The sequence below is a fragment of the Vicugna pacos genome, chromosome 19 (assembly GCF_048564905.1).
Source record: "Vicugna pacos chromosome 19, VicPac4, whole genome shotgun sequence".
NCBI classification, from domain to species: Eukaryota; Metazoa; Chordata; class Mammalia; order Artiodactyla; family Camelidae; genus Vicugna; species Vicugna pacos.
The window spans coordinates 26,178,648-26,192,794 of NC_133005.1; the positions used below are offsets into that span (position 1 = coordinate 26,178,648).

The window sequence follows — 14,147 nt, forward strand, 5'->3', positions numbered from 1 at the left end:
ACAGTGCCCAGCACAGAGCAAGGGCTCATGAATGTTTGCTGATGACTGCCCACTGACTCCCCAGGACTCTCTAATTTAAAACCAGCACCTGGAGACTGGCAAGGACCAGGACTCCAACATCATTTCTGGACAATGCAGCAAACCCCATGGAGGAGCCCTGGGTTAGACTTACCTTTGCATCAGTGTTGATGTATTTATTGAATCTCTTGAATGCATCAACATTAAACTTCATCAGCTCCCCCAGGAGGTCAAAGTAACTCTGCAGCACGTCCCTTGACTTGCACTCACTGTCCACGATGCAGTACAGGATGTGCTGGGGGTAGGGAGGACAGGGTGAAGGAAGGAAGGAAGGTGGCCAGTCCCTGAGGCCAAGAGCATGTGGCCGCTGCCCCTAGGCTGTGCTCATCTAAGCTGCCCACCACCTGCCTCCCCCAGGCCTGGCATGTAGCTCAGACCATACAACATTTGCTTCAAGCAAGCATCCAGATTGATGGAACCTGCTCCCCTGTCTAGATTCTCATCTGAGGATGCTGGTGGCAATAAGGACAGGGCCAGGCCTGACACACCTCACCAGGAAGTGAGGCTGGGGTTAGGTACGTAGCCACAATCTCTCTCGCCTGCCCAGGTCTGAGCTAAAGCCTCTGCAAGATGACCAGGGATCTCCAGCTCCCAGGCGTGGGGAGCTGTCTCCAGAAGTAATACTGGCCACTGTCTGAGTACTGAGGCCATTCAAGTGAAGCAGAGGGTTTAAGGACACATGACACATTTGACCCCATGGTTTGTCTTTATGTTAATGAATGATAAAGTTTACACTAAAATCAATGAATTTTTATCATGAACATAAAGCAATTTAACTCCCTGATAAAGTTTTTCTATGACAGTTAAACTGTTTCCTCTTTCTTTGTCCTGAAATTGTATATACTAATATGGATCAGTTCTTTCCCTTGTGGATTTTATAACAATTCATGGGTCAGTTTTCCTGTTTGTATCCCCCCCTTTTTTTAACCAATTATAGCTTTGGACATTTTGCCCTTCTCTGCTTTATAAATTTTGCTTTCTCTGCATTCAATAAAGGGAAATTAACTTTTAGTCAGCAGCAAAATATCCTCAGGGTCAAAAGGTCTTGCCTGATAACTCTATAGACTCTTACCATCCCTCAATCACCCGTTAAGCACCCATGGGAAACCCACTGTTAAAACACAGGGGAAATAGTAGGGCAGTCTGCACTGGCACTTTGAGATGGAGAGAGCTGGTCTGCTTCTGACCAGCTGTCTAGGTCTCGGGACAGGAGAGCAATACACAGGGCTGGGGGCTGGGGGAGGGGACACCCGACACCCTGGCTCCTCCGGGCCATTACCTCCAGAAGGCCTCGCTTCAGCAGGAACATCTGGTCTGCATAGGAGGTGGTCCCTCGGAGGAAACTCTCCACAGCCCGGGCTTGCCAAAACCTGCGACCCAAATGTTGACCCCTGGCCCACGTGGCTAAGGCTGCCCTCTTCTGGCCCATGTTCCATTGACCAAGGGGCTGGGAGACATCTGCTGCCTTTTCATTTACCCAACATTTACTGAACATCTACCAGACATCAGGCCTCAGACTGGGCACTGGGGACACATCAAGAGTTCTCATCCTCATGGTGCTGACAGCTCAGCAGGGAACAGTCCTTTATGTGGCTCTGTCTGGAAGGAGCTGTATGTCTCAGAGAAGGCGGCATATAGGATCAAAGGGCTAGCCCAGCGAGTCACATGTGAAAACACAGTCTAGGCTCTTCCCTTTCAGGGGAACAGGAGGATATAGGAGAGAGGGGCCGGGTATGCAATCAGGACCCCCACACGTGTGTGGATGGGCTACTGAGTTCACATCTGATGGCCTGTCCTACACAAGAGGTCGGTGATGTTGACTGACCCTGGAGGGCAGAGCTGGGATCCCTGGGGGGAGTCAGGACTAGGCAGGCTGAGCTGACGGGGACCCATGGGCATGGAGCCTACTGACACACCCAGCCGTGATGGAATGCCTCCCTCTCCGGCTACTCCAGTCCACAGCCTTTAAGACTCAACTTAGATGAGTCTCAGGAACTCTGAGACACCTCCCTGTCCACGCCCATCCCACCAGAGCCCAGCTAGGGAAGGGCTTTCCTTTGCTCCCACAGCTCCTGGGACAGGGCCTTTCCATACTGCGATCCACACACAGGTTTCTTTTCCTGCTTGTTTCCCATAACCCAGGGAACTCCATGTGGGCAGGGACTGTGCCTCCTACTTCTCTTCCACCTGTCCAGCACCAGCACAGACTAGGTGCTTGGTGAATGCTTGGTCAATTCTTGAAATGCACTGCTGGCACGCAGCAGAAGCTAATAAGTATGTGCTGAGGCAACACAAGGAGAGAGGCTAGTCAAACGCCCAGCAACCAGAGGTCCGGGACGGAAGCCATTGATTAAAGGAGGTATTTCTAACAGCATAAGAAACACTTGGCTTTGGGTCCCTCAGGAGTGGCAGGTGTGTGTCCCAGACCTACCTGAAAGATGACTCGGCTGGCTCCTTCTTCATGACCTGCAGCAGACGAGTTAACAAGCCCCTCTTCCCATCACACACCAAACTCCTGAAATAAATGGACAGGGACACTGGCAGATTGGAGGGGCTGTTAGGGCCAAAAAACTGTCTTGGGGCCCTGGGGCTGGGTGTCTTTGCTGGTACAGGTGGGGACATGAGGACACTTCCAAACCTGCAGGATGTCCTCCTGCTCTACCTGGGTCGAGAGCACCCCAAGGATCATGCAGTCTCAGGAAAGAACAGTCAAATGCACTCGCACCGCACCTCGGGCCAGCTTTCCCTCCCCAGACGCACTGACACGTGATCAGAGACCAGAAACACATCCAGAGCCACACAGGGTTCAGAACTGCTGGAGGGAGGGCTGTTGACAACAAAAGTGGGTTGAAACACCACAGAAGAGTCTAGCAGATGGGGCAAAGTCAATGACTATTGGGGGACAGGCTGGGAGTACCCTGAGCCCCAGGCTGAGCTCCAGCTGGCACTGGACAAGTACCCAAGCTTTTGGGCCTCCGAGTCCTGGTCTAGGAAGCAAAGACAGTAAATGAGGAAACGACTCAGGCTGCATCATGGGGGAGAGAGGATCAAGGAGGCAGGGCTTCTGAGCCTTTAAATTCCCTCTTCAAATAGGGTAGCTCTACTTTTATCCACTCCAGGCATCAGGGTGGGGCTGTATTCAATCTCACTGAACAAAGAGTTCTGCTGCCTTAAACACAAAACAAAAGGCTGGAGAATTACAACTACTATTGCTGGATATAATTCCCTCTGCCCTGACCCCTGTGGAGCCTGTGACCTCCCTGATCTGCTCTAGAAAGTGAGGCAAATATAACCCAGCTGAAGGGACTTTGCAGAGGGCAAGAAAGGAGAGTGTCAACAAAGGTGAGTGACAAGGGAAGGGACAGAGCACATATGACCTTTGACAGGTGACCTCTCCGAGCCCCTGCTGCTCCATCTGTCAAGTGGAGGAGGTGATGGCACCCCGCTCTGAGGGCTGCTGTGGGGCTCCAATGAGATAATGCAGTGATATGAGGACACTGCCTGGCATACAGGAGCCCTCGGGATGCCGCAGCGGCACCTGGATGCAGCCGTCTGTGGTCCCCGGGGCACACAGGCAGCCAGGGTGGGCTGTGGGCCACAGCTGCATCCCACCCACGCTCACCTGTCAGTGTTGAGGACAGCTTCCACCTCGGGGATGTTGGCCTTGAGAGAGATGGCACTGAGCTCGTTCAGCTCTTGGTTGTTGAGCAGTAGGTACTTGTTCCTGAAACAAACATTTTGGAGGCGTAAAGGACAGGAGCTGGGGCTGCTAAGTCAACACTGGGCTAGCCCCCTGCCCACTTCCTGTGGAGAGAATCCAGGAAGTCCCCAGGTACCGCCCCCAACACCACTTACACCGAGCCAGCACTCTCGGCAGGGCACGTGGCCCGCAGCGCTCAGGCTGTGGGAGCCTCCCTGGCCCCCATGCCCACCCTCTGCTGGCCACAGCCACCAACAAGGTCCCTTTCCTTTGCATCTCTAGGCCTTTTATTTTTTTTGCCACTGAACACTACTTAATTTCTCAAAGCCACTTCCAACTCAATGATGTCCAAATCAAACTCATCATTTTACTCCTCAAACCTGGCCCTATTCCAGCATTCCCACCAGTAGGCCTGAGTCAGCTGTGACACTCCCTCCTCCATCCTTCACATGCTGTCATCGTGAGGACAGAACCAGCTTCCTACATGGTCTCCCCACAGGAATCGATCCCACACAGCACCCAGAGCAATCTTCAGGAAACTGGAACCTGACCACGTCACTCCCATTAAAAACATTCCCACAATTTCGCACTGCCGTAGAATACAAAAAATCCAAGCTTACGCACATGACTCATCAGATTTAAGAGTCTGATGAAAGCTAGGGACCCAATTCCTCAGAAAAACAGGGACACATTCAGAACATACTGGTGCCTTTTTCAGAGAGCTGACATACTTCCTGGAGCTCAAGGCCTTCAGTGAACCTCTCAAAGAGTGGTTAACATGATCCAGACCACAGCAGTGAAGTGAAGGCCCCTGAGGCCACATGTCCCATGAACTTAAAAGAATTTAAAACAATACTTAAAAATCAGGACCTTTCACAAAAATCTTAGTTTCTGGCTTTCCTTGAGGGAAAAACTCAAAAGCGGTGCAACAGCAGGCCCGGTTTCCTGGACATCAACAGCTGGAAAGAGCTAAGCAGCAGCTGCCTGTGTGTCCCAGCTCCCCAAGGTCTCCCTAATGCCAAGGTCAAGGGTCAGCTGCCATTCACCCCTTCCCTGCACTGTTTCCTTAAACAGAGGATCATTCTCCTCCATACTCTGCATTGAAGGGTGAAACATAAAAAATGAGAGGGCAGAATGTGTTTCAGTGAAAATGGGAGAGAGTACATTTCCTCGTGCAGGTGAATAATATTCTATCTGCTCAGTAAGCGAACACTCAGCCCACCTGGGCCATTCGAGGTTCCCGCCGGCCCCTGTGAATAGCCACACTGTCCACTCCTGGTTCAGAGAGACAGACGGTGAGAGATGTATTGACTCTGAAGAATAACAAGGGGCCAGCAACTTCCTCACTCACTTCCAAGGTGGCCATGAGGGCTAAGGGAAAACTCAGCGTGGTGCCTGGCATAAAGGAAGCGCTGGACAAGCGGCAGCTCTTGTTAGTGTCATGGAAGTGCAGCCCCACGTGGTAACACGGAGGTGACCGCGGCTCTCACGGCTCCCAGGTCCTCCTCCTGAGCTGAGGTCACGGATGCAACAGAGAGGACGCAAGACAGAGGAACGACTCTCCTTCCAGGGATGGCTGTACTTACTCGTGGTGGTCGCTGAAACTCTGGAGAAGCCTCAAAAACTGTATCTTCAAGGTGATGTCCTAAAATACATGTGCATCCTTGATGTTAAAACCATAGTCACAATGCTCCAAAGGAAAACAAAAGGCTCTCGTGATAGTCTGGGCATCACTCTGCTCCCCTGAGCCTCTGTCCTCACGCACAGTGAGGATGTCTCTTTAGTCAAAAAACCCTTTGTTGAGACCCACATCTGACCAACAGCAGATTAAGCTAACGTGGACCCCTCCTGTTCAAAACACCCCAACGTACTGGGTAAAAAGTAACAAATTATTTTAAATCTTATGCTTAATTCATAAGAAAGAAAGGAAAAACCCCTGGAACTAGAAAAGAAGAAAGGACCGAGTTTAGAGCAGCAAGCACAAGAGCTGATGGCTGGCAGCTATGGGCAGGGTGGAGAAGTGGAAATGAGACTTATTCATGCCAGCACTTGGGTTTCAATGCTCTGCAGGGACAAGACAGAACCATGGGCCCATGTAAAGCCTGTGGAGTGTACACATTTGGTGAAAAAAAGGTTAGAAAAACTCCACCTACCAGCTTAGAGAGCTGGCAAAGAAGCCTGCCTCTGCCAGGGTGCTGCTGTGGTGCAGAGGAACCCCCAGGTCCCAAAGAGGACCCTGGGCTCACGCTACTAGGGCAGGAGAGCAAAGATACTCAACGTGAAAACCTGCCCTGGGACACCGGGCCCTTGCTGAAGTTCCCGACAGACAAAAGTAAAATGTTCTGTAGAAATACTTCCAGGGCCCGGCTACACAGGTACTCACAGGGAAAACAAGTCCCATGAAGGTGACCTCTCTTTAAACATTACAGAACACCAACCAACACTCCACTTGGGAGGTGAGTCTGGCGACTCAGACAAGATTAGTACCCCATAGCAATCCAAAAAAGACCATAAAAAGAGCATGTTTTATGAATAATTACAGAGATAAAGATTTAAGAGATAAAATATAACAGAAGAACAAAATAGTAATAAATGAAGAAAAGACCAAGCAGTTTTTGACAAATTTCCAGACAGAATGTCTAGAAATGCAGAATACATTCACCTGAGGTTAACTCAAAGGATGGGCTGAAAGTCCAGTCTGACAAAACCAAAGAGAAAAATGGCAAACCGGGAGATACAGCACTGAGGAGAGTCCCTAGAACATGGCCTGGAGACCAGAGAGGACCCATGGCACAGGGCCCTGACAGCCGTGTGGCACTCTCCCCCTTGTGCTGATGGCCAGTGGTCTTTTTGCGAGAAACAGAGGCTCAGAGATTCAGTGACTCATTCAAGCACTCCCAAAAAGCTGAGTGGCACAGCTGGCCTCTTGACTCCCAGTTCAGCACTCTCTAGGGCACCGTTTGAGAGATCAGGTAGAGGTGAGCCCATGGCCCTTAAAAAAAGAAAATATCCTAAAGCACTTCATGATTCTAGAAGGAGTGGAGTAGGTGGCCCTGTCTGGAGGGAAGTGAGCACCCCGTCCCAGAGGTGTGCAAGGGGAAGCTGACTGGAGGGCCTCAAAAGGGACTTCTGGGTAGGTGGAGGGTGGGGTCACATCCTTCCCCAAGGTAGCTTCCAGTTACGGGATTACACAGACTGACTTTCAGTTTCTGTTCTACTCTTAAAGAATGGCTTTTCCTGGCAAGTAAAGTCCATCTGTTGTTGGGGTCCCTGCTCACCGGGCTACAGTCACAGTTCTGGTTGTGACCGTGGAGGACAAGGGCAGATGCTGAATGCTTCCTCCAAATCAGCTTGTCAAACAAATTATTCAGCCCAGGGATCAGCTTGAATTCTGCGATCATTCTGTGAACCTGGACAGGGTAGGAAGGTAAAAGCATTAAGACAAATGTGCTGTGAAGATCTACCAAAGCCTCAGCATGTATGATGCTTCTTCAGGACAAAGAAAGCCACAGTCGGTCGGGATTGCTGAGGTTTAAAGAAAACATCCACACTCACTCCACCCCTCACCACTGCTCCCACTACACACAAACACACCTTTAAACTCTTTAGAGGGAGATATTAATAACTGGTAAAATTAGATGCTTCATGGAAGAACCCGAATGTTCAGGATCAGAGGGGAGAAAAGGTTCACTGATACTTATTTATACCTTTTTATACAGAACTATGTGAATTATTGATTTATTAAAAAATTTTTTTATACAACATAAAACAAAGTTATCACTACTTCTCAGGGCTGTCTGCTACAGATAAAGTCAGGAGCACAGCGGCAGCGACCACCAACTCCCATTTTACAAGGGGAAAGGGAAGCTCAGCAGGGCTGACGTGGGCCGGGGTGGAAATGTCACCCTAACTCAGGTGTTCTGGTCTGAAAGTCTGTCCTTTCCCAGTCTACCACAGGCTGGAATTTATCTTGAGAGACTAGAATATGACCAAGCTATGGCTCTGGGCACCATTCTTCTCTGAGCCCGAGTCCCTGCATGGAAAATGAAGGATGATGAAGCTGTACGCGAAAGGACTCATGAAGGCGTGTGGTGAAAGCGCAGGGTCAGAGTTACAGGAAGCGCTAAAAAAGTGACTGCTGTATTACTCTCATTAGCACCAGAGGGATGGAACTTACGACATCTGGTGAGCATTTCCAGCCTAGTGATTTCAAGTTAGCCAAGACTGGTCAGAGAACCTGGCCCGAATCCACAATAATAAAGCCATTCCAAGGAGAGCTCTCCGTGAGGCCTGGTCAGAGAAACCTCTCCTCTTGCTGTCCTAGTCTAGACAAAGTCTGTGAATCCATGTTTCCATGGTGCCTGGCACACAGTAGGAACTCAGTAAATGCTGAGTGTGCAAATGAGGACATGCCGGCACAACACTGGTTCTCAGTAAGGCGGGATTCTGAGGTCAGCTGACGGCCCTCCCAAGGAAGCAGTGGCTCCAGTCATAGTTTAACTAAAGACCACAGTGATTCACTACAAACTTGCTAACAGGAAGGCTCAGGGAGCAGGAACTGTTGTGGTGAGGGGACAGAAGAGTCAGGGCAGCAGAGTTTAAATCCTGGCTCTACACACCTGGAGACTGAGAGCACGGCCCTTTTCTGTAACCTGGTTTCTCAAGCACCAAGTGCGGTGGGGGTCACCACCTGTTGTATAACTTAACCAAAACCCCCCAAATTCAAAAATGAATGACCATAAAAGAGCCGCAAAAAAGGAAAAGCCCTCAACACATGTAAGACATCATGACTGGTATTTTTATAAGAAATATATCTCACACAGAAGGAAGAAGCCCCAGGGCTGTGGACATCAGGGTAGGATCTCATCTGATGTTCTGGATTTAAATACTAACCACAGGCTGATAACCCCCAACTCCAGGTGCAGGTAACCCAAGTGCCAATTCAAACAGATATCTAAACCTAACTTGTTCCAAATGAACTCCTCACCTTCCCCTCTAAGCCTGCCCTCCACTTCTTACCCACCAGTCTTAACCATCTCAATAAATGGCAAATCCATCTTCCTACCAGCTTAAGCCAAAAATCTTGGAAAGAGTTAAGGAAGTTACCTTTAACTCCTCTCTCCACTTAGGCTCACATCTGACCTATCAGCAAATCCCACCTGTTTTGCCTTCTACATAAATCCAGAAGGCAAGCACTTCTCACCAGTCCTAGCACCAGCACGCCAGCCCCAGCCACCACCATCTCTTTCACACAACAGCCAGAGCATGACTTCCCATTTCACATAAACACCAAAGTCCTCAAAGGGCCTATGAAAGCCCCCGCTGCGACCCAGCCCCGCTGTGACCCTCAGCCTCCTCTCCTCACTGCTTCTGCCAGTCCCTCCCCCAGCTTCCTTACTGTTCCACCAACCCACCAGGCACACTCCCACCTTAGGGGCCAGCTTCCCCCACTGGGTAGGCTGCCTCGGGGATTGGCAGGTCTGGCTCCCTCATCTTCCTCAGGATACTGCCATGCCAGATGTCACCTCATGCAGCCAGTCTTTCTGGCTTCCCTCTCTAAACTTGCTCCTAACTTGATAACTGCACCCAGCTCACTCAGAGCTGTGTGAGTGCAGCATCTGACTCAAAAAGGTACTCAAGGATTCACTGTTGAGTGCCCAGTTCCCCCTTCCCTTATTCCCGTCTCCTTCCATGCCTCATCTCACCCCCAGGAGAATGGTGCAGGGAGCAAGAGAGGACCACTGCTCTGTCCAAACAGGAGTGCCGCACCGTTCCAGACCAGAACAGGAGTGCCACACCCTTCCACTCTCCTTCTCCTCCTTGCTCCTCCCTCTGGGAACTGCCTCATGCTCAGGGAACCTCAGCATGTCTGGAGCGCCCCCATAGCTGCCTAGTTTTCATAACTTGATAAAGCTCTGGCCCACCACCCGGAACGCTGACAAGACTGGCCACTCCTCCAGTGCATCTACAGGACAGTCATCTTGCCAGACATCGGCCCTTCGTTCTGCTCACTAACAAGGTCAGCTAACAGGACCAAGCTGCCCACTCTGCCCTGGGCACCAATGCTGTCTAGAAATGCTGCCCATGGCAAGGCGCAGTGAGAAGACTATGACCTCTGGAATCAGACTGGCTTCCTGACGTGTAAAACAGGGATTAGGAACACAATCTCTCACTCTGCTGGGCTAGAGACACAGCCACTTTGAGAGGCAGCCTAACGGAGTGCCTGGCACACCTCGAGGGCCAGGAAGCACCTGCTCCTGGCCCCTCCTGTTCTGAGATGGTGGGGGTCCCACCTGGTTTCGCTGACGCCCCATCAGCAGCACGCAGAGGACATAGAGCACTTCCAGTTTGTACATGATCTCATGCATAATCTTCATTGACTGAGGCAGCTGGGTCCTAGTTGAAGTGTGAGGCAGGCCATTCTCCTCAGACGCCCCTGGAGGAGGGAACACAATGGAGGCTGAGACAGCCACCAGGAGAAAGGGTTCAAGTCACTGCTTTGAGGAAACATGCTTCTGCCCCTCAAGCTTGCTCTCAACAGGCCATTAGACTGGGTCCTGAACCCATGACAGAGACTTTGAAAGCCACAAAGCTCCCTCCAGGCCTCCAGGGGCAGAAGTTTAGAAACTTAGGAACATGGACTCTAATTCTACCCCATTAACTTTAACACACAGTAGAAATATTCTGACACAGCCCACAGTAACGTGGTCCATCCCTCCCCCCATATGCCTTTCTCCTGCCATCAGACCCCGGCCCCCTCCACCCTCCACCCCTACCCCAGCGAAAGTGCCCAGATGTCTAGGAGCAAATTGTGTCAAATTCTCTTCAGGTCACAAATGACTCTGAATACCTCTGCATAGGTTCCACCGCTAAAAGACTAAAAGGGATCCTTTTTGAAGATTTTTTTCCTCTTCTTTTTTAAAGAAGAACCATCTAAAGTTTCCTAAGGTTCAACTCCCTAAAGCAGACTAGGCGTCACAATTGCTACTAGTGATACAGATGAACACTTCATCTACTAGCAGATTTTACTTCCATCCAATTTCAGTGTTAGTAACAGCAGGAGCAGCTACACAATACTTAGGGAACACTTCATATGTGTCAGGCACCGTGTCTGGGCTTTAGGTAAACCATCTCATTTATTCTACTACCCCGTTGACAGAACAGCCTCAGTGGGTCACGCAGGCCACGGTGGAGTGTACTCTTGGGAACATGGTGGAGCAAAGTGACGAAGACTGAGGGCTCTGGAATGACAACTAGCTGGCTGTTCGACACTGGGCAAGTCACCTCCTCACCAGGCTTTCAAGCGCTCTGTAACACGGGAAGAACAGTAGTGCAGTGGTCGGCTAGGTCCCCATGAGGAGTGAGAACTCAAGGAAGTCCAGCGCCTGAATCCTGGGAAGCCTCACTCTTAGGTCCCTGTTGTGTTAAAAGGTCAGAGTAGGGAGACTTTAGGAGTTACTTCCTCTCAGTTTTCCCCATCTTTAAGGTGAAAGGATGAATCAGTTACTATTAAGGTCCTTTCAAGCATCTACTGGAACTGCTGCCCTAGAGGCTTTTGTGAAGGCCAGAAAATCGGTGTGGTACAGGGCAGTGGTTATGAGACATTCGGGTAAGGCATGTGCAGAGTCATGATTCCCATACGGTGACATCATGACATAAGAACCTAACTTCCTGCACCCTACAGACATGAACTATCTTTTCCAGCCATGTTACGTCACTAGTATAAAATCACAACGCTGGAAGAAGACCAGCCGCTGAGAGAAGTATGACTGAGAGGCAGCACAGCCCAGTGGTTACGCACACTCTCTTGGAGCCAGACTGCTGGATCTGAAGCCCAGTTCTCCCATTCACTAGCTGGGTGGCTCTGGATAAATTTTTTGACGTCTCTGTGCTCCAGTATTCATTCTCATCAGTAAAACATGGATAATGGCAACAGTACCCATCTCTCACCAATGTTACAAAGAGTAAATGATTTAATATGCTGAAAGTGCATAAAAAGTGTCAGGCACATGTACACAACATATGTTAACCAGAAATGAAAAACTAACTCTGAGTTCTGCTAATGCTTGCTTGCTATTTGTTTTCTTCCTTTTAATCTTATTTCCCTGCATGCTGGGAGAAAAACCATAATTACTCAATTTCCGCGTTGGGACTCCTTGGCCTAGCTCCCAGGACAGTGGGAGTCAACTGATTCGTAAAGAGAATCTGAAGAGCTATCACGTGGAACCCTGCCTTGTCTGCACACGCCATGCAGCCTCCAGAGCCTCAGCGTCCTGAGCAGCCAGCTCAGGGGCCTGGCCACAGCGGAAGGGGCTGTGCGTGGACGGAGGAGGTGCAGCACACGGCACGTATGCGCTCTGCAGTAATAAACATCTGTGGAGACGGAGAGACACAGGCAGTCTGGACTCTTCCGCCCAACACTGCCAACTCTGGGTGCCTGTTTTTCCTTTTTTTGACTAACTACCCAACTAGAACCTCTAGTACAATGTTGAATAGAAGTGGTAAGAGCAGACATCCCTCTCTTGTTCCTGATCTTAGAGAGGGAAAAGTTTTCAGTCTTTGGCCATTAAGCATAATGTTAGCTGTGGGGTTTTGTAGATGACCTTTAACAGGTTGAAGAATTCCCTTCTATTTCTAGGTTTGAATGTTTCATCATAAAGGAATGTGTTATCATGAAGATCAGGTTTTGTCAAGTGCTTTTTCTGCATCTATTGAAATAATCATGTAGCTTTTGTCCTTTCTTCTATTGATATAATACATTAAACTTATGTTCATATATTGAGCCAACCTTGCATAAATCCTACTTTGTCATGTATATACACTTGATTAGGTATATAATCCTTCTTGTATGTTGCTGTATTTGGTTTGCTAGTATTCTGTTCAGGAGTTTTGCATCTACTCTCATAAGAGATATTAGTTTGTAACTTCCTTGCGATGTCTTTCTTTGGTTTTCGTATCAGGATAATATGGCTTCACAGAATGAGTTATGAAGTGTTCTTTCCTCTACTATTATACAGAAAAGTGATATATTGGTGTTACTACTTCTTTAAATGGTGGGTTGAAGTAACCAGTGAAGCCATTTGGGCCAGGGCTTGTCTTTGGGGGTAGTTTTTCATTACTTATTCAATCTCCTGTTATAGGTCGGTTCAGGTTTTCTATTTCTTCTTGAGTCAGTTGCAGGAGCTTTTGTCTTTCTTATAATTTGTCCATTTCATCTAGGTCACCTAATTTATTGGCATACAGTTGTTTATAGTCTTCCCTTGGAGTCCTTTTTAATCTTTGTAAGGTTGGGTGTAATATCCTTCTTTCATACCTGATTTTAATAATCTGAATCTTGTCTCCTTTTTTGTTTGGTCAGCATAGCTAAAGGTTTGCCAATTTTGTTGATCTTTCCAAAGAACCAACTCTTGGTTTTGTGGACTTTATTGTTTTTCTATCTCTCTTTCATTAATTTCTACTCCAATCCTACTATCTCTTTTCATCTGTTTGCTCTGGGAATACAGTTCCTCTTCTTTTTTTGATGATTTAAGGTGGAAAGTTAGGGTATTTCTTGAAATCTTTTTTAATGTATGCATTTGCAGTGATAAATGTCTCTCTAAGCATCTTTGGCTACATTCCCTAAGTTCAGCATGTAGTGTCTTCATTTTCATTCATCTCAAAGTATCTTCTAATTTCCTTTGTGATTTTATCTTTGAATCATTATTTAGAAATATATTGTTTAATTTCCACATATTTGTGAATTTTCCAAACTTCTTTTTGTTATCAATTTCTAATATCACTACCTTGTGATTAAAGTACATACTCTGTACAATTTCAATCCTTTTAATTTTCTTGGGCTTTTTTTTATGACCTAGCATATCGTCTATCCTGGAGAACATTCCATGTGTACTTGAAAAAAATGTGTACTCTACAGTTGTTGGGTGGAATGTACTATATATATCCATTTTGTCTAGTTAGTTTATAGTGTTGCTCAAGTCTTCTACTTCCTTGTTGACCTTCTATATAGTTCTGTGCATTCTTGAAAAGTGGGATATTTCAGTCTCCAACTATTATTGGTGAATGTCTATTTCTCTCTTCAAATCTGTTAGTTTTTTCTTCATTTATTTATTTCTGGCTGTCCTGTTAGATACATATGTGTTTATAACTGTTGTAATTTCTTGACAGATTCACCCTTTTTTCATATTATTATAAAATGTACTTTTAAAAATCTAATAACATTTTTTTCCTTTAAAGTCTCTTTTAGTACAGCCACTCCAGTTTTCTTATGACTGTCCTTGGTATGACACATCTTCTAACATTTACTTTCAACCAATTTTTATCTTTGAATAAGAAAGCATGTCTCCTGAAGGCTGCATATAATTGGATCCTT

General features: G+C 47.9%; 1 protein-coding gene across 2 annotated transcripts in view; it reads right to left on the bottom strand.

The window, feature by feature from the left end:
- The window catches only part of TRPC4AP (transient receptor potential cation channel subfamily C member 4 associated protein), a 61,906-nt gene that overhangs the window by 3,459 nt on the left and 44,300 nt on the right, over window positions 1-14,147 (bottom strand). Inside the window, exons 9-15 of one of the 2 annotated variants that reach the window (XM_072944097.1) lie at window positions 10,072-10,214; window positions 7,057-7,188; window positions 5,365-5,423; window positions 3,701-3,802; window positions 2,510-2,593; window positions 1,358-1,448; window positions 173-313 (exon numbers count right to left, since the gene is read on the bottom strand). In XM_072944097.1, the coding sequence (XP_072800198.1) occupies window positions 173-313; window positions 1,358-1,448; window positions 2,510-2,593; window positions 3,701-3,802; window positions 5,365-5,423; window positions 7,057-7,188; window positions 10,072-10,214 (752 nt within the window). Of the gene's footprint in view, window positions 1-172; window positions 314-1,357; window positions 1,449-2,509; window positions 2,594-3,700; window positions 3,803-5,364; window positions 5,424-7,056; window positions 7,189-10,071; window positions 10,239-14,147 lie in introns of both variants that reach the window. The other variant, XM_072944096.1, reaches the window with a different exon arrangement.